Source organism: Pararge aegeria, chromosome Z, assembly GCF_905163445.1.
Source record: "Pararge aegeria chromosome Z, ilParAegt1.1, whole genome shotgun sequence".
In the NCBI taxonomy this organism is placed as follows: Eukaryota; Metazoa; Arthropoda; class Insecta; order Lepidoptera; family Nymphalidae; genus Pararge; species Pararge aegeria.
This window is the reverse complement of record NC_053208.1, coordinates 23,849,466-23,874,507: the sequence shown is the minus strand read 5'-3', so window position 1 is coordinate 23,874,507 and position 25,042 is coordinate 23,849,466. Positions and strand designations below refer to the sequence as shown.

Sequence of the window (25,042 nt, the reverse complement as noted above, 5' to 3'; positions counted from 1 at the left end):
CAACCTATTGATATCCAGTGCAGTGCTCGTCACGTTAGTCACGTCTTTTTTAGGAGGGGAGTGGGTAAAATATAAAGAAGTAAGCGTAGCTTGTGTTATGGGTACATAAGGAGGTACTAAGACTGGTGAATATCTTTATGAATAGTATGCATAAATAATCTTAAAATATACAGATCAAAACTCGGACACTGAAAAGCGTTCATGTTCATAACACAAACATTTACCAGTTGTGGGAATCGAACCCACGGCCAAAGCGACCCTGCTTTTTAAGTCCAAAGTTTCAGAGTCCAAGTCTTTTTTAAAGTCCAAGAAAAGCCCCACGCCCTTAAGTGATTTAACGATTGTAATCGTTTAAATTGTCAACATGTGTGATAATAACCATGTTAAGTGAACCGTGATGAAGTCTAAGATGGCCTCAGAGGCGTGCGGACTAATCATCGTCCGTAACCCTTTCTCTCAAATCGTCGCCTGGGCCGAGGTTCGGCCTCACAAGCGCCCTCAGGCCGACGATCTCTTCGCTTCTTCGAGCCCCAGGGCTCAAACTCTTCCTGGCAGAGCCCCATTCCGATGCACATCATTTAAAATCATGAGGATTAATCAGCTACACGAAATGCGAAAAAAATAAAAGTTTACGATGGTAGTTGGCTTATCTGTAAAAAAAAACCGGCGCTTGGAAAATGGAGATAAATACGACCTATACGCCTAATCGGTTTCCAAGCGACATCGTACCGAAAACCCAAGGTGCCCTGCACGAGTTTGTCAGTATGGTGGCTACCAACCTTGGCCGAAGCCTACCAGACCAACCAGAGTAAATTCTGAAATTTTAAATTCCTAAATTACCCCCCCGACCTCCCACTTAGAAACCATAACCTCTCACCTTTACGCTAGGAGGCCGTCAAAACAATATTTCTGGTTATTATGACTTAGCGTGTGTTGGTTGGTTTTCCCAGAAGTGTCCTACGTTACTTTCCTATTTATCTACCTTGCTGCGTGAAAGAAGGGCAAAATAATTCACACACTTTCGTTTTTATTTAATTATGTATTTGAAAACCTGCACTGTAATTAAAAATATAAATTAACCCGAATTGTAGATGACGAATCAATAAAAACAATGCCGTATCCTGATGTTCTAATGCACCTTGCAAAGTTTGCTCATGAGAACGCTAAAATAAACTATGTGGCAAGTGAAAACGCACTGAAATGCTTGGTTGAGTCCAACCGATCCTGGAATCTATGTATCGCTGTGATGAGTAGCGCCAAATGCGATACATGTAAGTAATCAATTTTATTTTTAAAAGTTACCTTTTTATCGTTTAAGTATTCCATAAAATCACGCCAAGTTTAGGATTTTTTTTATTACGCACGCACCGAGCAGTAAGAAAGTGTATATATGTATGTATGTATGTATGAATGTCTGTATATATGCATGGGTGTGTGTATGAGTGTATGTGTGTGTGCGTGTGTATGTATGTGTTTATGTCTTGGTGTACTGTGTGTATGTCTCTATGTATATGTGTGTATATCTGCGTGTATGTTTATGTGTATGTCTGTGTGTATGGCTGTATGTCTGCCTGTGTGGCTGCCTGTGTGTCTGCCTGTGTGTCTGTCTATGTGTCTGGCCTGCCAGTCTGCCTGTCTGCCGGGCCTCCTGTCTGCCTTTCTGTCTGTCTGCTGATCTGCCTGTCTATCTGTCTGTCTGTCTGTCTACCCATACCCTACGCGACATTGTACCGGCATGCTAAATCGCTTAGCGTGCTGGAGGTCTCAGCCTATCGTTTTGTAATAAAATTGAGATAACAAATAAATTATTTTTTATTTTTTTGTTACTTTACTTCGTTTTGACTTAGTACGTTGATCCACAGGTGATGGAAAAAACGTGGTGGTTTTGGGAAGCGAATTCTCTATGCGGCCGGAGGAACCTATCCAGAAGACCCAACAGGCATCCAGACACATGCTTCTGCAAAGCCTTTTAGCGTAAGTTCTTTTTAAGGAGCCATTAGGAATAGAGAATCGGAGTACTTTTCAGTTTGTGTTTTAAATTTATAATAGTGCTTAAATTAAACCATAAAAGATAATTTTTAATTTTTTACAGCGTTTAATTTATAGTCACGGAATGGAAATGTTCGTCACCTTAGAGTCGGTTTTCGCTTGCTTGCTATGGCGTTTGCACTGACGTTTGCTATCGAATAAGGTTTTGCTTGTTTTTTCTATCCCATCAATGCATTAAATGTATTAAAACAGCAATAAAATGATAACTATAAAATAACAAGCAAAAGTATTATCATTCGATTGTGTGTTAGTGCTACTATATTAACCGACGAAAAATGTTTTAATTCGAGCCAACATGGGAAGCTTAATTTGTCGAGATATCTCAGACACAGTCACTGTATGTTTAAGTAGAACGTTAAATTTAAAATTTAAAATTACGCCGATACATATGTGTTTTGTTGTTATTTTTAATTCCGTGAAAATGTCATAATATGACATTACAGTTGTAACAAACATTTTTATATTTTATATTTCAGGGTCTATCAATATAACGAATAAAACGCCTTAAAAACATCCAACTCTTAGGCTTTTGCGTACGAGATAAGTAATGTTATAATCCCATCCTCGTAAGAGGTCACCCCTTACCTACGATACCCGCGGGAGGAGGTGCGGTGACATCTGTTTACTGGCCTGCATTCACGGCAAAAGCTTTTAGTATATCAAATTATATTTGAATACGTTCAATAGGTATTTCGGTGCTCTGTCGATATTTAAACTAAAATTTTACAAAAATGTTCCATTTTTAAACCAAAGCGTTAAACATACGTTTAACCTTGGTCTGACCTGTTCATGTTTTTTACACCCATCTTAAATGTAATTAATCATGCCTTCTTTGCCACAGACTAAGACACCCAAACCACACGCACGAACGTACACACTTACACTTTCGCACACAAACACACAAACACACACACACACACACACACACACACACACTCAAAGACAAACTCGCACGTGCACACACGATAAACTACATTATCTATCGTTATCCCGTCATACATATAGCACCATCTAATTTTTTGTCGGGGGTTAAAAATAACTGGGGCTAGAGCTATGGGCAAAAGCACTAACTCACACTTGAAAATTCCTTAACACTATTGGGTATAGGTACTTAAAAATATTCGCCTCGACTAGAACCAAGGATCTTGTAAACGTGCATGCTAAGATCACTAGACCGATAAGACTATAGTTATACAAAACCCGAAAGGCACACTGTACGTATCAAGCAATGATCTGTGATGTTTTCTTATTCAGAAATTCAAACACCAATGAGTATCGCGAGCAGGTGGAAGACAGACGACGACGGGATGATTCTGCAGATGTTGGTGAGGAAAAACATTTTCAGTGTTACCAACTTGAATGTGGGCTGTACGTATTTGCTTCTTCTTTTTACTCTAATGCCTTGCGACTTCATTAGCGTTTATTTTAGTTTTTTTTTCTAATAAATACCAGAAAAAGTTTTATATTATGTTTTAAATGTTTTACGTTTTAGATGTTTTACGTTTTAAATGTTTTACGTTTTAAATGTATCGCATAGGCTGGAGACCATTTTCTGCCCGTGAAAAAGAGATTCAATTTCTTATATTAATATTCGTTTGTATATGGGTCCCCGACTTGAGGTAAAATTATTTGATTTCATTTATTTATTTTACAATGAGTTCAAGTGAAGGAAAGTGGTATCTAAGCCTTGGCCACAACTAGGCCTTGATGGACTTACGTATGTGTGCCCACATTTACTCGTACATCACGTTCGTCCATCAATGCCTTAAAGAGGCATTGAGAGGCAAATTTTGTTTCCGACAACATTGTCCTCTGATGCTAATGGGAATGGGTTTGACAGACACTGTAGGTATAGAGTCACCGAAAGCTATGAATGACCTCGACCGTGAATGTATACTTATTTTGAAAGTATACTTCTTTTGCTCGTTATGAAAATCAGAGTAAAACGACAAAAGGCAAAGCAAGATGACGTTAGTCTTCTTTTGGCGCGATCCAAGGTGCGCGAGTCTAGCACTTGTCGGCTTTATTAATTTCATGAAATACACGGAGTGCACTAATTAGACGCTAGCGTTAACTAACGAGTGTGGGTCAGCCTCATTCATTGGATGAATGTTTTGTTAATGTTTTATCAATAAATAGTCACTCGTTTCGAGTTTTCCTAAGGGCCGCAGTAATTTTTGACATTGTTACAGAATTTGACAGCAGCAGTGTGGAGTACGTGCCTCCATCACCAAATGACGCCGACGAGGAAATGCCGACTTTATATAGACGTCTCCCCGCCGATTTCCCACCCTTCCGTAAATTAATATTTAATGGCTCTTTTGGAAATTCAATACGATTATTTTAGCTTACAACTTTGAGTACTTTTGACATTTATTTAAGCATAAATTATAACAAAGCGTTATGTGCCTGACTTTTTTTTTAATACATGATCGATCTAAATAGTATTCATAGACTTCGATTGTCTATTAAAAAAAGTAAATTCCACTTAATAGGCTTGTCCGACTGTTCTCTTTTGAATTTCTTTACCATCCGGGGTAAAGTGATGTGTTTCCCACTCGCACATAAAGAACGCCAATATTCAATGATATGAAGAAACTATTTAAATTTCTTATTATTTGGAGTATTTCACTAAATACTCTTTACGTTTGTATTAATTATTTATTAACAGTTCCAGTTAACCGCCAAATAAATACTCCACCAAATAGAGAACAGGAAGATGTGAATCGTAGAGAGAATATTGAGGAAATATCTTCCGAAAGTTCCAGTGAAGGTATTATAATACTTACCTATTGTTTTTTAACCCACGATAACGATGAGGAAGCTCTCAAGTCGATGCGTATATCTATTTTTCTCTTTTCATACTCTTAAAATCGACGGCCGACTGGCGCAGTGCGCAGTGACCCTGTTTTATGTGTCCAAGGCCATGGGTTCGATATGCACAAAAGCTACTTTAAAGGTAGCTTCTTAAAATCTGAGAATTTCAAGTTTTGTAGGTTTTGTAACTCCTGAGATTTCGTGATTGGTCAGTAAGTGAGTGAGTGAGTGAGTCAGTGGATTTCTCTATTATTTATATATTTAGATACACACATATAAAATCGTTTGTTTTTGTTAGAATTATAGTTTTTTTTTTACTCTTTCTTAAATTGAAATTTTTCTTGTTGTCAATTGGTATTTTAGTGCTTTCATTAACCATTTTCTTTTTACTCGCCCCCACGATATGAGTATCAAATAAACGAATTTGCCTCGAAGAAGTTTGTGTCTATAATATCTACTTATTTTATTTATACGTAAAAGAAAAGTGTTTAGTAAATAGTTTCATAAATAGTCACTCGTTTCGATTTTGTTACAGAATTTGACAACAGCAGTGTGGAGTACGTGCCTCAATCACTAAATGACGCCGACGAGGAAATGCCGACTTTACATAGCCGTCTCCCCACCGATTTCCCACCCTTCCGTAAATTTATATTTAATTAATGAATATAATATAATAATAATTAATAATTTCTCAATTTCAGGCAAAGCCCATATTAATACATTTAAAACAACAATTAGTATTACTTAATAACAATATCGAATTAAAAATTAAAATTACAGTATAAATTTATTCAAATGGCATGTCAAAAATATAAAATTAAAATACAAAATAAAAAATAAAAATAAAATTAAAAATTACAATGAATAATGATATTTATTTAATTAAAAAAAATAAAATTTAATACTATTTGCTCCGTGTGCATGTAAACCTGTGTGTGTGTTAATGACTTTTTTTTTTTATTTTGTCGTTTTTGGTTGGTAACCTTTTACAAGCGCACCAACTTTTTGTAAGCAGCTGAAAATAGTTAGGTATAGGACTAACAAATATAGAAGAAAGAATAAACAGCCTCAAGATGCTGAACGATGATGATGATAAAATAATATAACATCATCAGCATCACCATATCAACCCATTACTGGCCCACTACAGAGCATGGGTCTATTGCCACAATGAGAAGGGTTTAAGGCCGTAGTCCACCACGCTAGCCCAGTGCGGATTGGTGGACTCCATATACATTTGAGAACATTATTTAGAACAGGCATGCAGGTTTCCTCACGATGTTTTCCTTCACCGTTGAAGCAAAACGCACGTAACTTAGAAAAGTTTGAGATGCGTGCTGGGATGCGAACTCGGCCCCCCGAGAGTGAAGTCGAGCTCCTACCCACTGCGCTATCACCACTTCTACTCGTATATCTTATACTTAGATTGTCTATTAAAAAAAAGTGAATTCCACTTAATAGGCTGTATGGCTAAATCCAAAAACAACAACATTAAAAAAAACGTAAAGTATGAGAATAATAGGCTTGTCCGACTGTTCTCTTTTGAATTTCTTTACCATCCGGATGATGTGTTTTCCACCCGCAGATATGAAAAAACTATTTAAATTTCTTAATACTTGGAGTTTTTCAATAAATACTCTTTACATTTGTATTAATTATTTATTAACAGTTCCAGTTAACCGCCAAATAAATACTCCACCAAATACAGAACAGGAAGATGGGAGTCGTAGAGAGCGTCGTGAGGAATACAATACTGAAAGTTGGACTGATGATGAAGGTATTATAATGCTTACCTATTTCTTTTTAACCGACGATAAAGCTGAGGAGGCTCTCAAGTCGATGCGTATATTACTTTCCACTTTTCATATTCTTAAAATCGATTCTTCGCGCCGATTTGCGCAGTGCGCAGTGACCCTGCTTTCTGTGTCCAAAGCCGTGAGTTCGATTCCCACGAAAGCTACCTTTAAAATTTTTTTATAGCTGATTTTGTGATTAATCAGTAAGTGAGTCAGTGGATTTCTCTTTAATTTATATATTTAGATTTACACACATAGGAATAGGTTTTTTAACTCTGACTTAAATTGAAATGTTTCTTGGCGGTCTGCATTTTGAGCGCGCATCACGTTGAAACATTTGCGACTGGCAATGTTTAAATGCAAGCAAGAATCGCAATATGAGTCCCGAACATCTCTGTATCATCTAGCAAAAAAATTTTTTTGTGCGTTTGTTTATTTGGAACTACCAGTACGATCTAAAAAATCTTATCATAAATCTTGAGTCCTTCCTCCATAAATCAGCTATTAAGATTTTGCTCTCTGTGTTCTCAGCTAGTTCTAAATACAAGTTTAAAAATATATATTTTTTAATAATAATTTCAGACACACTATTCAAAAACCCTCCACCCAGGTCGTTCAAAGAATGGGAATTTATAAATGAGACAGGCGATGTATTCAATTTACTTGTACATTGCCCACATAAAGCTCGGGTAAGTGAATACTTTAACCATAACTGTTATATAATTATATCTTATATCTTTAAACGAGCAATTCTTGTAAATTATATGATTGGAATCCCGGAATCGGCTCCGAAGATTTACATGAAATTTAGTATACAGGGGGTTTCGGGGGCGATAAATCGATCAAGCTGGGATTCATTTTTTGAAAATGTAATTTTATTTTTGGTTTCCGGTAATAACCGATTTGGTGCAACGAAGTTGCACGGGTCAGCTCGTGGTTTATTAATGTCGATATTTCAATAACCGGATCAAATAGGCCCATCTCATTAGCTACTGTTATCTCGGAGATGTTGGACGCCATGCTAAAACATACCTAAATAAGTTCATTACGCTGTCAAATAAGACTTCAATTTACGCCTGCTTTCTGGCATGTCTGAGGCATTTGACCTGGGTTCATACTGGATCTAAAAGCGGAAGATGGGGGAAGCAAACAAACCTTCGGAACTCGAAGAAGATTCCGACATCTAGAGAAAAAAAAAACATCGCAAGTCACGTTGCAACGTGTGATGTTTGCTAACGGTAATTTTTATATGCATTTTAAATGTATAAAATTGATATTTCCTCCGAGTCCTGCACTTGGAGGAATGTTAGAAATTTCCGAAGACGGGCGCCCAACCATTTACTGAATTGGGTAAACGTTGCTTACCCACCGCTATCGACTAATATTATGCCACAGATTATTTGCAGTCATTTGTTAAAGGGGTTTTAAAAGTATTTTAAATAAGGCGAAACGGTAATAGGTTCTCGGGCCGGTCATTTGCGTGTCGCAATGTTTACGTGATTGAAGGTTTAAAATAGTGGGTGGTTAAAGCTCCAAGAGCAATAACAAGTATATTATTCGCCCGCACCTCAGTTGTTTGGTCAAATATTTTGAAATACTATCCGTACTTAATATCATAGGTTTGTATAGTATTATTATTATAGCCTCTTTATTTCCATAATGAATTATTATCAATTATTAAAACATTTGGTATATATGTGCATGCATAAAAATGATATTTTTACATATGTTAAATTCTTAGTTATAAATAATATATTCAATTTTACATATACAGGATTAAAAATTTAAAAAAAAATATATTGTTAAATATCAAAAGCATTCTGCCGTTTATGAACAAAACATTCGAATAGGGCAAAAAACATCGGAAAAGTCGGTGTAAGCATTTTAAAAAGATTACAATTTTATTCTATAGGACGAAAATGGTGAAGTGTTGGTAGAACCAATAATAGAGCATCAGCTTGCTTTCGGTGGTTGTGCACAGTCGCCTGAAAAAATAAGGAGTTTGGCACTCTCACTGTATTTGAGGGAAAACGCCTCTTTGCTCACCGGTGAGTTTAAAGAACAAGTAAGCTTAGTCCTATCATATTCATCAATAGCCTATACCAGTCAGTGGCATGCATTGAGGGTATTCACAGGGTATGCAGATGATATAATATTAAGAAAATATTCAGTACGACTTATAAGAAACTTAAGGAAAGGCGTTGTAAGAGTTGCACTATGCACGCCACTGTTACCAGTTCACTGCTAGGGTTTGCTGCCTCTTATGAACGAAGAGGAGGTGACCGCAGAGAATAATTCCCGAGCTATTGATCATCAACATCATCATCAAACCATTATCGGCCTCAGCAAGGCTAGCATGGGCAAGAGGCAGCTATATCCCCGGGGAAAGTATAAAAATTTATCTTCCCCCACAGATTTATCAAATCTCAGAGCACTGGCGCACAAGTCGAAATAATGACAATAAGACAGTGCATTGCAGATGACACTTGATATAAAAAGTTTTTTGTTGCTTCAACAACAGTCGTGTACACGGTTTCTGTCTGTTCTAAATTCTGTGAGCGTTCCATATAAAATTACGGATTTACTCTGCTGTAGTTATTCTGCTGATACATCAACATGCAAAATTTAAACATGAAATTAAATTAATAACAATCTTATTTGTTATCAATTATATAAAATAATGTTCTGACATTTATAGTGTCATATTAAATTATTGTATATAGGTATTTGTTATTAAATTACAATTCTAAGTTTTAATGTCAAATAAATACAACTATAATTAAAATTTAATTAAAATGTCAGAAAATTGAGGTCACGCCCACATGCAAAATTAAGCAGGAACCACAGATATTTATGATACCCATAGCAGCTAAGGTATTCTACGATGGTATAAAATTATCTGTCACACAAACATAGAAAGAGTTTCCTTTTAAAGGTTTTGCAAGGGTAGTTTTTGTACATTTATTTCAATTTTATGATATAATTGGCAGCTCATTGCGTAAGGCGATTTTAAAGTCTGTGCGAGTCGGTATTGTGGTATTACTAATTTATTTGGATATCGCGTGATGCTTTTTGGGTTTAAATCAGTCTTCTTTTCAAAATACTCAATATATATGTACGTACACACATACCTCATATATGTAAAAGAAAACTAACACAAAGCACTGTAGCCTGTATTTATATTGATCAAAATGTATATTTTAGCGCGAATTGACGCAGCGACGGGCGACGTGGTTACTATTGATACAATTAGCAAGGACGTTTTTTTGGAAAATAATTACAACGCTATAGGTGAAGTAGCTAATTTAATACAAGAAACGTTCAAAGCATTAAGCGGACTTACACCCGGGTACTACATAATGACACATGCGGTAAGATGGTATTGTACAACATTTTTGACCGTTGACCTTTGAATGGGACCAAGTACCATAACTTTAATGCCCGCTATCACTAAACCAAGGCACCACCTAAATCGAATGGCTTATATATGTATATAGAAAACAAACGTCTAAATAACAATTAAGTGATAACTATTGGTGAGCGGTTGGTAATATGCCTATGAATCTTTTCAGAGGCTTTGCCTTGTTCGACGTTAGTGAAATCGGGCATGAGTAGCATTATTTAAATTTTCTTAATGCTCTCCCTTCAGTGTAATTAAGGCGATCCCTAAATTTAGTGAAAACGGGCATAAGTCAATCAAGTGGACGACGGACAAAGCATCTCTGCTATACCAATGAGAAACTAGCCCTGCCTAAGTTTTGCTTGCGTGTACTCCCCACTTAAATACTAATCTCTTCGCTGCAAAACAACTCAAATAATCATCTCAATTCCACTCTCTATAATTAAGGTGCTTACTACATCTTACTTTATTCTTATTTTAGGTGCGGCAACGTGTATCATTAAAATCTTTTATTCTAGAATAATACAAGAAGTACTATTCTAGAATAAGCGCGAGCACAACTACTACAGTTGTGCTTTTTGTGACAGCTCGTCCGGGGAAGTACTACCATTGTGCTTATGTCTTCCGTTAAGCAGCGTTATGGCAATGCCGTGTTCCTGCGATGAGGCTTAGCACCTACGCCTGGGGTTTATGGGCACAGAATGGCACGGAGCAGAACATAACTTGCGAAGTGTTGCTCTGCTTAAAGACAACTTGGTTTTCCACTTAACATCAGGTGCGCCGTCTGCTTGGTCCGTCAATTATTCATCATCATGTCAAACAATGGAGGTCCACTGCTGGACATGGGTCTTTTGTAGGGAGTTCCAAACACCACGGTCTCGATGCAGCGGGCAGCGGTTTTCTGCGACTCGCTCGATGTCAATGTTATCCTCGTTGGGGTCTTGGGGGATTTTTTTTTTTTAATGTTGTAATAATTGCCGGAACAAGCAGCGTCAGCAGTTCTTCCAATTATTACTATTAAAAAAATTATCTTTGGCACATTGCTTAGTACTTTGTTGAAGTTAAGTTTTCCCTTTCAGCAAAAGGACGGCCCTGAAGTGGCCCTATACCAAGTTGATAATTCAGTCCTAGCCAATGCAGAATCGGCCGCTATCTATCCGCTGCATGCCGAAATAGAGAGAGCCCAAATTAACCCTATGAGTGTAGTGCCAACAATATGTGACGTATTTTTACCATATCACAAGTGAGTATTTTACTGAGCGACTTTAAAAAGGAGGTGTTTCACAATTCTTCGGAATCTTTTTTAAAATACTAAAAATCAGAATAAAATAAATATTTAAGGGGGGCAACACATCTGTTGTTTAGAAAACACCATCATAATATGGAACCCTTCGAGTGCGATTCCGACTCGCACTTGGCCGTTTTTAACTTTTATTCTAAGTTGCCTAGTGATGATTTGTACCTATTCTATACAGGATTTTGTTTGTTGTTATATCGTGTCTGCTTAATGCCTACGCTAAACTACAGTCGGTTAAGAAGAAAAAATATTTTTTAATAATTTCTTCGTAGGTATAATAGAGTCCTGCCATGCACCTTCACAACTGAAGAAAATGAGTTAAATGATACGGCCCGCACGGCACTATTGCGAGAGAGGCTGGCTGCGTGCCGGAATGTACGTACTTACCGTTTTACACACAAAAATTCTAGCCTCAAGCATTGGCATGCTATGTCTATTCATCACCTCTCTTTCATTCCCTTTCAGTTTGGAGCGGGGGGTCGAACAATGGAATTTCCCCGGAATGTCAGTATAAGACAGGTGCGACCTACTTTTCCTCGAGGCCCTCCTCGGGGCCGCTTCTCTCGAATGCGTGCGTCTAAGCGGTTCCCCTCCTCAGGCTACTACAGGCCCGCATACGGCCTGCGCCAACCGCGTGCCCCACCGCCATTTACCGCTCGACCTCGGATGCAGCCCCCAGGCTCACGTGACTTCCAGAACCCGCGCTACCGCCAGCCATATCACTCGCAAGACCAATATCGCTGGGTAAACCCAAACGTGCAAGAACAATATCGCCCGCGTCATCCACACCATTGGTCAAATCGCTCACAAAATCCACATAACCGCAAAGGACCGCGCAAAGAATAAGATAAACGCTACGTCCCGAATATGAAGTCTAATAGTTTAGGCTTGTTTATAAAGCTGCGTATACGCAGCTCAACGTATCAGCACCGCTTTGTAGCAAGCTGCAAAAGTATAAGAGAATTTTCACCGGGAAGTTATAATGATGGGCATTAGTAGTTATAAACCATATATTCCGAACACAACTATTATTAAGCGTTGGAGCATTGATACACTCCGACCTTCCTCGGAAAATGTTTACAAATGCGTCTATTTAATTACGATTTTAAATATTATTCGTGTGTCTGATTTAACGTGCTTAAAAGCTCATTTAGGCCTACTGGCATCCATGAGGATTTCCTCCTTAAAAAAAACATAGAGGATTATCGGAAGTCCGAAGGGCTGATTATAATCAAATAGTAAGTGATATATTATAATAAGTATTTAATTATTGTAGATATCGGTGGGTAGCTTGCTATTACTAGTATTTTAGCATATCACCATAATTGGCTAAAATTCCCCTGGTTTCTGTCAGCAACACTCATGCTATTATTAAAGATATTAAAGATACATGAGAATTGAGTTGATCTGCTCATCTCATTTTAAGGATTTCTGTAGATAAGTACGTATTAACTGTGTATTAGAAATAATTATGTTTGTTATTAAATAACTGTAAGTGGACTAAATCCCGGTTTCACTCACAACGAATAAGGCAAATGCCTCGATAAGTAGCGCCTAATCTAAGAAGATTCCTAGGCATACATCAGCTTTTCACCAATAGTTATCACTAAGAGTAGATGTAACGTTTTTGTCTATATTTAGGCCATTCCTAGCGAATAGGCGAAGCGGCCCGCTATATATTAAGCCATCAGTACCTAGGTACTTTGAATTACCTGCTTGTAAAATTAATATGTAAGATGTTCTATGAAAGTATTTTATGTGGAAATTGTATGTGTCAAATTATAATATCAATGAAATAAATGTATTGGAACCATTAACATTTTTATTTATAATGAACCAAAAAAGAAATATCATAATTTATTTATTTCAAGTAGGCCTAGTTTATACGCACTTTTGAAACGACAAGTCAGTCTGTTTGTAGTGACTCTACCACCGGTTCGCAATGCAGATTCTACTGAGAAGATCCGGCAAGGAACTCAGCAGATTGCTCTTTTTCAACATCATTTTATAGTTCTAAAGATTGATAATCTTTAGAATTTTTCTTGTGAATTTTGTGAGAGATGAGAGCGGAGTGGCTTGCTACTAAGCAGCCTTTTAGTTAAGGAAATTATCAATCGAGTAGTACCTAACTAGTAACCAGGGTTGATTATATATATGTCAAAGTAGAAAATATCTCTATTCAAGTAGGCCCATACGTGGCACTTTTGATGCGCATATGAAAAGTACGCGGTAGTGAGATGATGGCGATGACCATATTCGTATACTTAAAACTAAAGCTACGAGGGTTCCAAACCGGCAGACCAAGACGGGTCTACGAAGAAGCCCACAAAATACTAAGCCGGATGTTTTTTTTAGTTATCACCATCTGACATTGTCATTTAAAATTATTAGAAGGGCAACCTGGTTAGAGCTATTAACACTCAAGCTTTCTATTTACGTCGTCCTTTATACTAGGTATAATAGGTTTTTTTCTATAAGCTTACGTTTAAAACAAACTTTGAACTTTTTAAGAGACATCTCCAAGATGTCAATGGGTAATTTATTGTAGGATTGTATGCAATTTCCTTTAAAAGAATTATGAATTTTATGTAACTTAGTATATTGCACTTTAAGTTTCTTTTTTTCTCTAATGTTTAAATTATTGCAGTCACATTTACATTGTTTAAACGTAGGTAAAGGATTTCAATATTACCTTTTGACGGCCATTTGGTGCAGTGGGCAGCGACCCAGCTTTCTGAGTCCAAGGCCGTGGGTTCGATTCCCACAACTGGAAAATGTTTCTGTGATGAACATGACTGTTTTTCAGTGTCTGGGTGTATATGTATCTATATTATAAGTATTTATATATATTATTCATTAAAAAATATTCATCAGTCAACTTAGTACCCATAACACAAGCTACGCCTTCTTTGGGGCTAGATGTGTGTCCTACGACACATATATTTATTTATTTTATTACCTTCGGTATCATGTCATAAAAGCATATACCCATCCCCACAAAGGATTTCTGTACCTTTCTCAGACAATATACTATATCAAACTATATAATAATAGTATCTATTTCAAACGAATATAAAAGCAAGTTACCATTAGTAATATTAAGCACGGTTGCTTAGTTGGTAAGCAGTAGTTCAGTATTATTAACAAGGTACGGATGAAATGGTACAAGGTTAAATTTCTAGGTCGAATAATTGTTAGGTATTGGTTTTCTGTCGAGAAAATTCTCTTAAACAGCCTTATCGCTTATAACTGTTTTATCGTATTAGTTTATTTGGCATACCTTGACAGCCCACAAATAAGGATTATAATTCTGGAGCAAAATGTCAACAATAAAATTGGCGTTGTCCCGCCGACTAAAAACTCTTGGCCCCGTAGTGGGACGTCATTCTATTTTTTACTTACCATAAGTTAGCCCTATACTGGAATCTCACCAGCACCGCTAGCATGGGTAGGAGACAACTATCTCCCCGGGGGAAGGATAAAAATTTAACTTCTCCCACAGCCTTATCAACTCTCATAGCAATGACGCCCAAGTGGAAATAATATCCAAATAATATATGTGTAATAATAAACGGGGGTAAACTTCTCCTATTCCATGTTCCCGTGCATTAGCAGGTGGACACGTTAATTATATCCCCTTTCAAGTGATAAAATCGGGGGATATAGTTTTTGTCTTCTGCCTGTGGTAGACCTGCAGGTGGGATGATGCAGACCAGTCTAAGATGGTACGAACCAGTCTAACATGCTAGGGGTAACGCATTTATATTTAACAAAAAATTTGGAAAATCCAAAAGTGCACGACTCATAATGCTCATTTAATTATCAAATATTGAAAAAAAAAAAAAAAAAAAGAAAAAAACATAATTTTAAAACAGCTGTACTAGTAAAGTGATGCACAGGCGCCCCTGGTGGAATAAAATGCACATAATATCTATAGATATAGATATATCACCATCCATATTAATTTTACATGGATATATATAGATATACAGTCTTGCAGTTTTCGTTTTTTATTAATTGCAATTAAACTACACTGAATTAATTAATCATTCGCATTCAGTGACCTACAATCGTCGATTAGAATTAAAAAAAAAAAAAATTAATTCAAATAATGGATTTTTTCACAAGTTAGAGTGTTTTCGGGTTTCACACATGACGGACAGGAAAGTGTTTTGACCTATTTTGGTGTTTTTTTTCAATTCTGTTGCAGTAAATCATTTTTTTAAAAGTATGGAATTAATCTCCATTAAATTATCTCGACAATAGTATGCAAAATATCTTGATTCCGTGAACTAACAAGGCTATAATAATAAAAATAGCCGCCGAAATGAGGCGAAAAAAATTTTTGCTTCGCATGCAGTCGTGCAATACATTGCCAGATTCTACGCATTATCGTTTGGCGGGACGTCTTTTTCGGTAGGAAGGTCGCAGGTCACACTAGCCACCAGACAGTTATTAGATTGTGGGGTATGGGGTATATACGTAGGCAATGAAAATATATTCGTAACTACTTTAATACAAACCAATATTACACAGTAAAGCCTGGACCTGCCAGAAATACCGTAGATCGTGAATAAAATAAAAAAAAAAGCTATTTATAAGTTATTATTTTTATATATATTTTTCAAACTTAAAAATAAAAACGCAATGTTGTCAATTCCATGGGGGGAAAATTATTTTTATTCAATACGTTTACAGATACGCCTTCGGTCGTACCCACCAAGTTGGTCTGGTACACTGCTCTGACTTTACGGAAGATATTGTCCAATTTCAGAGAACTATCTCCGCTGCATTGAGGCTTATTTTCACTCTCTACTAAACAGCAGAACATTTGTCTGTGCAGCGTCATTAAAGCAGAATTAGGTATATATCTCTCTGGGATCCCTCTATTCAAAACTGCCCTATAATTTATCAACGTCACGTCACAGGGAAATGATGTTTTAATTAAAGGCATAAACGCATAATGACATAGATGAGTTCTATTTGCATCAATGAAGTAAATATCCAAATTGTAATTCACAGTGTTTGCCAAATACAATGCTGTATGACTGGGCAGTTTAAAATTACTTCTAAATATGCTTTCGTCGTAGTTATTTATCGGCTCAATTAAGTTATCCAATAACAGGTAGTGGGTGTGGATGGTAGCGCTGTTTTCAGCAATTGCCTCGTTTGACCCTCGATTATCATCGGAATGCACGCTCCGGTCCAGCATCAGTACTATCTGACCCTCTTGTAAAACTGTAACACCTTGAGCGTGATCAGTGACGAGAGTTAACCTAGTTTTGTGATCCTGTATGTATGCAATGCTCGTAAAAGGATATACATTTGATTCAACTCGCCTACTCACGTTGATAGCACGTGCTGTTTGTTGAAAACCGTTATTGTCAATGTATATTTCTGGAGGCTGGCCGTTACTGATATCCGTTTGAATGGACATAAACACATCCATTTCCCTATGTTTAGCCTCTGCATTGAAGTCCACTCTTGTGCTCAATGCTATGACATCAGAGAGAGGACTGTTCCTAAGGTTAAATATTTTAATAGTATGATGTAAAAAACTTCCGTAAAGAACAGTCAGTTCAGTAGTAATCTGTCCCGATACTATTATGATGATCTTTGATTTCGAATTTTGCAGGAATGGCGATAATATGTCTTCTATAGGTTGTGAAATATTAGTGTTAAACAAAAACATACCAGAATGATCATTAGCACTTTTAAATGCGCCAAAATCTATAACTATAAGTTTTTCTAACGTGGATTTTTGAGTAACGCTTTTTAAAAGTCCTGTGTATTCATCAATAGTAAGTCGATGCTTATAATTTTCCAGTTGTATATCGCCTGTCTCTAATGAGCGCACGTTGAACAAAAAGTCAGAATCATCATCAACTTTGTCGATGATACACGACGTGCAATAAATTGTAGCAGCATTATCCATGGCATGGCGAATTCCTTCAATTTTGAACAATAAAAACGCCAACGGCGGGACGCTGGCTACGAAAGAGACCTTAAAAAATTGACTTGAAATCCTAATTACCTTTTCAAAACCAAACTTCCACACTGGGTTTATTTGGATTTGCACCACTTTTCCCTTATGATCTACGATTCTTACATTCGGGTGTCTAGTGACGAGTTCCACAACTTCGACTCTCTCATGATTTAGTGAGTTGAACACATATACTTGGTCCCCCGGTGTTACTGATTTATAGGAAGTTATAAACTCTCCTTCCTTATAAATGTACTTCTCGAGATACGTCTCGTTTTGAGTTGGATGGGAACTAAGTAAACTTACGGCAGTCTCTTGAATGTACCAACAGTCTCTAGCAGTGTTTATTATTTGCTGTTGCGCATAACTCAGTGCTTTGGCTGTTAATGTGCCACCTACAACATTGCGGTCTTGAAGACGAGCGACTGCCTCCCGAGCATTAAGTAAAGGTTCATATAATGTTGAAACTCTGTACGATTGAAAAGCATTAAGATTGAGAGCGAATGCAAACAGAATTTCGGCACTACGTAAAGTTGAGTGAAGACGCCTCAAAACAGTTTTAAACTGCGGTCGCGTAGTAAAGTAACCAGTCCAATATGCGGGACTACCATCACTGATATCAGCAAAATTAAGAAAGTCACCTTTTAAAGTAGGGAAACTGTTTTGCTTTGATAGTATACTTTCAAAATAATCCTTACTCGTTCCAAATTCAATCGTAGCCTTGTAAATTTCATGATTAATGTTTACGTAATCTGCAATTTTCTGATAGTTGTTGTACTGGAAGTCAAATTCAGTCTGGGATTCGTAGCTACATTCACGTCCCATTGGCGATATAACGACATTCTGAGGAGACGTTGTGCCTGTTTTAGAATATTGTTCTAACAATCTCTCAGATTTTTCTTTAACATTAAATGTATTGATATCTTGATTGTTGGTATGATCAACAAAATTGAAATCCGTTTCACATGTTTCACCTTGAGGGCCGCATGCGCTGTAGTCGTCAGAATTGAATGGTAAAAAGTGGGTGATAACAGAGTGCTTTGGTAACCGATCGTTGCCAATCCTGTTTAAGAATCCGTTGAGGTTTGTATGAGCGGTTTTATCGGTATCCCAACTTTGAATCCAAATGAAATCGGTATACTGGTACTCGGTGAGGTATTGTTGCCAGGAGAAATGCAAATTTGTAACAACTAGATTCGATATTCCCGATGCAGACAAAAGGTATGGCAGAGTAGGACTATGTGCCACACTGTTAGTCAGCCAGGCTACCTCCGGTGAATAGTTTAAATTATACAGTAGCCATTGGTGACCTAAAATGAAGGGAATCGTTTATAATAAGCGTTAAATTGAATGGATTTGACAAAGTCATTGTGCTCTAATGGTAATTTTACAAGTTACCCTCAATCAGTTGATGCACAATCCCGAATAAATGTGAAGTTGCCTCATCTGTTTCCACCCATAAACCGGTTGTTATCTCTAGTCTTCCCTCTTCAAGCAGCTTGCGGAGTGCCTTTAAAAATTTTTCTTTTACATTACTCCCTACACAGAAATAAGAACACACAGAAACCGTGTACACGACTAATATTGAAACAACGAAAACCTACTTTAGTAGTGTTTCTCGAACAGATGATTAGTCAGTTCATTCTATTCAGCAGTTGACAGTAATTATTTTAACTATAATGTACCGTTTACCATGAAACGGGATAAATAAAAAGCTTGTGAGCTAGCGACTTTCAGCGGGTGTGTGGGGAGATTTCACTGTTTTTGGACACAATGCATGCAATAGAGGCCGATTGAGGGTTCTGTATGTTCTTAACTCTGTGACTGCCTGTTTAGAATACGTAAATATTTATTTAGCGAAACATTACAATTTATACTTTACACAGTATAATTTTCTCAATATATCAAAATCTGGTATTTTTCAACCTGAAAGCTTTTGCAGGAAGCATGGCGCAGTCATTTCCTGCAAAAGCTCTGAGGTCAGATTGCTCCATGCAGGTAAATAAACAGATATCACGAAGTCCTTGTTTGACCATAAAAAAAGTTTTGAACACGAAAAGAATCTTCACCTACCGTTCGGCTTTTTTGGCTAGCTCTTTGCCACCACTGACTCAAATGAGACACCTCGTTCCAAGAGAATGTTAAATTTGTGTAAAACTGCAGTTTTTTAACCATATTCGATATAATTTTGCGCGCGGAATTCTTGTGGAGGTTTTCAAACGATTGCTTCCAAATTGAGTTAACATGTGACCGTGGTATTAATATCACCTGTAACAAAAAAGCGTGTTTTTTTTTTGTTTTGTAATAAAAAAGAACAGACGTAACTAAAAAATAAGAAATTATAAATCCAGTTTAACTTAGACCTATGCAACTTAAAAAATAAGAAATTAATATTTTCCGCAACATTATTAAGTCGGTGCCATGTAAAATGTAGAATATTACTAAGTATAGATCATAAATATATAGATTATATTTATTTATTTTTATATCAACGAAAGTACCAGTAATTTTCTACATTTACTTTCTACTTTAACTTATTGTGTAGTTCCGGACCAACCGCCTCGTTGTTGAGGTAAGTGGTTAGTATGTTCAACTAAGGATCCCGAGGGCCTGGATTCGAATCCCGGGTCGGGCTTAATTATATAACGTATCGTTGATTTTGTATTAAAGAATTTTCGGTACCACCCCGGAGTTAGGAAGTTGGCGGTGTCAACCCCCGTGCCTCGGAGAGCACGTAAAACTTCGGTTTCGGTTATTATCACTTAATTGTGGTTAAAGCCTACCAACCCGCATTGGAGCAGGGTAGTTGGTGGGCTTTCAATGCTCTGAAACCATCTTTCTTACGAGAGACGAGGCTTGATGACGATGATGTAAAGTTCCGGTGGCCATCCGTAGTCTTCATCATCAGTTTCATCTAACCAAATGCTGCTTTTTACTTGTTACTTAAAAATATATTTAAATAGTTATCGGTGACGCAACAATATTTGATTAGTTCCCTTCTCCAGGATTCCTTCAAAAATCTTCACCCGATGAAACAAATGAGACAACTTGGGATGGGTAAAGTTTCTAACCAAGAAAAAATGTCAATCGATTTATACGACTTTTGTCGGTTAAAAATAAGCGGAACCCCATTTGTAAACAACACAAGCTCCAGTGCTCGTATCAGGTAAAACGACGTGTCCTTAATCCGCAGACTGTCGATTGAGTGATAGTTCTTGGTAATTCATATAAAAAGCTTGATTCAGAGCGGATCATATAATAATACATATACAACGCGCAACGGAATTACGAAATACCCTTGAAGGCTGCATAAGTATATTTTATAAGGAGCCTTGTAAAATTATGAAATGAAAAGAAACATATTCATTTTTCCATACAAACTAATTCAAAACTTTCTCAGTTTTTACTTGTGACAACCCTATTGAAAAGAAAATACCAACACGCGCATAATACCTACACTACGCGACGTTAGACGCACTTAAATTTTGTGTGTGATGTTAGGGCTTTATCTGATTTATTTTCGTAAAAATTATACCAGCGGTTTACCTACTCAAAAACTATTAACGTTTCGGATTCACAAATAAGTCTCAGAGACATTAATGTACCTCTAAAGCCTGGGAAGTAATATTTCGGTTTTCATTTTCACGTTGCATACACACACCGATGTTAATTCTGTTAAAAATGTTTTAATTTTTAATAACTTACTTTTAGTGGAGGCCACTTGGCGTTTCTCATAAGAGTCTCATAACGATTATCGTAGACATAGTTCCAGAAACGTTTGTTGGCAATCCATGGTGGCTGGAATAAAGCCGCTATTCTTTATAAATATCGTGTCATTATCAAACCAATACAGGCCCACACAAGGCACACAGTTTTAGAAGGGTTTATGCCTAGTCCACCCAGCGGTTTGCACTTCATACAAGCAAAAAGCACTGCCTACCCGGGAATATTTAAAAAGCTCGTATAGGAAGAGCATTTACCCCTTTGATGCCATCTTCCTACTTTGTGCCTACCCCAATCAAAAATCTTATGCACGCCACTGAGTCCACCACGCTGGCCAAGTGCGGGTTGGTAACATAATGGGCAACGTCTTTCCTAGTGTCAAAGGTTGCCTGGAACTTCTGGAAGAGATCGCTTTAGCTATAAGACCGCCTTTGCACGCCCCATTTTCTATTCTGTTACTTTTGTAATATGTGTGTTTACTTTATATAAAATTTGTGTGTGCAATAATGTATTCAAACAAACAATACTGTGAGAAGTATGAAGTGCGCTTGCTGGGGGTCGTACTCGGTTCCCCGGCAAGGGAAGCTGAAGGGTTACAATTAGGCTATAACCGCTTTACAAATATCTAAGTAATAATAAAGCTGAAGAGTTTGGTTATTTTCAAGCTTTCCTTGAAAATAATTGTTTTATAAATATAACCTAAAATAAACTATTTAAAACTAAATAAAATCTAAAACGTCCTCGAAACTACCGCAGCGAGGCACAGTTCCAAAGATGCTGGCAGCATTGCCCCTTTGGATGGCCAAACTAATTTGTTGGCCAAGGTAACTGCCCGCTCTGTGATCACTGGTAGACTCGATAACCCTTTTCGATAATTCTTTGAAAAGAGCTCTTGCTTCCGGACCCCACGGTCCCAAAGTCTCAACTCCAAAAGGCACAAAATAATATGTAATTGGTTATTTTGTTTGTATATTTTACTCTTCTTTTGTCAACGCACTAATCTGGGAATGTAGGTACCAGTTGGATTCGAAAAGAATTTTTTGCATTTGATATCCCAAATCTTGAGGAAGATAACACCACATTGATAGGAGCAGAGACACGCGGAAGGACTAGAATTTAATAAAACCCTGAAGTATCATCATCATGTCAACCCATTACCGGACCACTACAGGGCACGAGCCACAATTAGAAGGGGTTACGGCTAGTCCGCCGTGCTGGCCCAGTGCGGATTGGTGGACTAATAAAACCCAATTAAAGTATAGTTATTCATAATTCATGGTGTAGCAAAGGCTCCATTAGAGTGCCCAGCCGAATTTTAGCTTGGCAAATGATGATGACGATGATTTGAATCATGATACATTCCTACTACTTCTAAATCTAAATCATAAATACGTACGTACCTCAATGTCAAACTCCGTAAATTTTTCTTGAGCATCGATATCCGCTTTGGCTTCATTAAATTCCGCGCAAGCAAGTGGTTTAATTAAAGACTGATTATTATTGCTACTCACTTTTGTTGAACCTTTTTCGTAAAATAGGCCTGTTTTAAAATCTGTATCGTAAAGGGAACTTGTTAAATTTTCATTAACACTTGTTTCCTCTCCTGAGTGTATATTTTCTGTACTAGAAACGATACTTTGAACAAGAAGACTACTCTCATTAATTACTGGTTTATCAAATATTACATCAGAACTATCTTTTATCATTAACTCTTGTTCCATACTATGGGAAATCTTTTCCTCTATCGTTGGAAAAAAATTTGACGACGGTATTTTGTGAGAGTTTGGTGCTATTTCTTCCAAATTATTTGTATTGACATCGTGTCCGCTTCGCTCTAAAGCATCAGTAATGGCGTACCTTGCTGGTCGTATGTCGTAAGGGTGCAAAATTTCGTTTCTAGCTATATTCGTCCTGGAAAACATTGTTTTACTTCTGCCCATATCTGCGGATGCAAAGATTGTGGACATTTTGGGACGTTGCATTTTGTGAACAATTGATTTTATTTGAGCATACCCTGGGTAAACGACCACGTGCTTTAAATTCTTCAAATCTTGTCCGGTGTTGGATTCACTGAATGGTCTTTGGACCATTTTTGATTGGTTTCGTACAATTTTTCGCAATGCTGTAAAATAAAGATAAACATTAACGTCACCTTCGAGAAATTAATTGGTTGTAAGATTAGTATAATTTTAAAATACCACGTATTACTTTTTTCGTAACATTGATTTTCAAAAATTGTTAAGAATAGTATGAAAAAATATATTTTCCAATATACTCCTCTCAACTTAAGATTCATGTTACTAACAGCAAGTCGGAAGGCAACTGTTATCGTGTATTGGTAGTTTTATACCACTAGGGATGTTTAAACAACGAACCATCAATAAAGCATTACATTACACGAATTGTTTTTTTATTATGTCCGCCGTACGTACATGCTTTACATCTTGTGTGCAGCATTGATGTCTTTGTGCACTGGTTTAATGCTGAATGCATGATTCACGTATCAATCGACCCGAATAAAAACATTTACACTATTGACATTTGCAAAGGAAATGTGTCGATTACAAAACAGCAATCACGAACTTTCTTAATGCAAATAGACCATACGTTAACACGCATACGTTCATACATTTTCGTCTGTGTTGTGAGGTGATTATACTAATACTTTAATCTAGAACTAAAGCTACTTTTCTGAGAGAGTATCAACTGGTTTTGTTCATATATGTATTCATACAAAACAAATGATGTGACAGAAGTTGATCTAAACTGTGTGTGCTCATCTTCTCAACCACGGGACGTCCGCTGATATTTTGAAGGGCGACTCCCTGCGATAGGTTTTACGTCGACTGTTCACCTTGTGTCTAAAACTGCGCTTTCCAACGCCAGATCGTCACTCCAGCACCTTGGTATTCTTGAAACCCCAATGTCCATCGGTTTCCCAAGCTATGTGCCATACTCGTGGCATGCGCAACATGCATTCTACGTTTTCTAGACAAACTTATGCCCGTTTTCAGTAAAGGCGCACAAGGCTATGCCTAAATAGGTAATGCCTAATCTCAATAGAGTCCTAGGCATACATAAATCGTCCACGAATAGAGTCCACGTCCACCTAAGAGTTGGTGAAACGCTTTTTTAAAGACAAAAACATTAGGGATTCGGTTTTGGTTTAGTTAAAGCTGGCATTATTCTTATGATTTTTAAGAAATCGTATTAGATAAGTATCTGACTTAATTTCTAGGTCATCAGTTCCATTTTGTAGGTCACCTACATTCACCGAAAGAAACTTTAAATCATACAAAATTTACCATAATTTTTTGATATTTTTTTGGTTACGGTTAAGGTAACGTCACGATTAGGCAGGCAGCCCGCAAACCCGGGGTAGTAGTTTGATGGTAGGGTGTTGGGTCTCCTAGAGTACCTTAAACCCTCTCACCTAAGTATGACCTATGCCGGCTGAAGATGAGGTAGGTAAGTAAGAACGTACTTAAGACTTAAAAACCTTGTACTTATTTCTTCTTCACTTAGGACATATGACACTTGTACCTACGATCAAAGTCAACCGTGCACCGTCATAGGAAATGGACTTTATTTCATCTTTTTAAATCTATTGCGCTTACCACCCAATACAGTTAGACCCATTAAAACGCGCGTAGACGCGAAGCGAAGCTAGTGTAATTTATTAAATGTATTGAATACTAGCTGTAACCCGCGACGAAGCGTCCCATAGGAGCAGTATTCAGAAGATGTTTGGCATTCAATTTAGGTATAATTCCACAGATATTTTCGGTGTAGTTTATAAAATGTTTTTTTCAGACAGCCCGTTTGCGCAGTGGGCAGCGACCGCGCTTTCTGCGTCCAAGGCCGTGGGTATGATTCCCACAACTGGAAAAATATTTGTATGATGAACATGAATTATTTTCAGTGTCTGGGTATAATATTATAAGTATTTATGTGTATTATATTAAAAAAAGATGTGT

The 25,042-nt window shown here is 37.1% G+C and overlaps 2 protein-coding genes across 2 annotated transcripts in view; one reads left to right on the top strand and one right to left on the bottom strand.

Moving 5' to 3' along the window:
* LOC120636498 overlaps positions 1 to 13,172 on the top strand; it is a 32,879-nt gene extending 19,707 nt beyond the window's left edge. Inside the window, exons 7-19 of the mRNA XM_039908003.1 lie at positions 1,092 to 1,271; positions 1,863 to 1,974; positions 3,304 to 3,374; positions 4,242 to 4,346; positions 4,721 to 4,822; positions 5,402 to 5,506; positions 6,536 to 6,643; positions 7,245 to 7,351; positions 8,575 to 8,710; positions 9,867 to 10,033; positions 11,142 to 11,305; positions 11,632 to 11,734; positions 11,825 to 13,172. Coding sequence (XP_039763937.1) covers positions 1,092 to 1,271; positions 1,863 to 1,974; positions 3,304 to 3,374; positions 4,242 to 4,346; positions 4,721 to 4,822; positions 5,402 to 5,506; positions 6,536 to 6,643; positions 7,245 to 7,351; positions 8,575 to 8,710; positions 9,867 to 10,033; positions 11,142 to 11,305; positions 11,632 to 11,734; positions 11,825 to 12,205 — 1,841 coding nt within the window. The 3' untranslated portion in view covers positions 12,206 to 13,172. The remainder of the gene's footprint in view (positions 1 to 1,091; positions 1,272 to 1,862; positions 1,975 to 3,303; positions 3,375 to 4,241; positions 4,347 to 4,720; positions 4,823 to 5,401; positions 5,507 to 6,535; positions 6,644 to 7,244; positions 7,352 to 8,574; positions 8,711 to 9,866; positions 10,034 to 11,141; positions 11,306 to 11,631; positions 11,735 to 11,824) is intronic.
* Positions 13,173 to 15,989: 2,817 nt separating this feature from the next.
* Positions 15,990 to 23,558, bottom strand: LOC120635963 (alpha-mannosidase 2-like). Its single transcript, XM_039907175.1, has 6 exons — positions 23,498 to 23,558; positions 22,466 to 23,187; positions 21,048 to 21,140; positions 19,416 to 19,610; positions 18,741 to 18,852; positions 15,990 to 18,652 (listed from the first exon to the last, which is right to left on the bottom strand). The coding sequence occupies exons 1-6, from the start codon at positions 23,556 to 23,558 to the stop codon at positions 15,990 to 15,992; spliced, it is 3,846 nt and encodes a 1,281-aa protein (XP_039763109.1).
* Between the last annotated feature and the right edge of the window lie 1,484 nt (positions 23,559 to 25,042).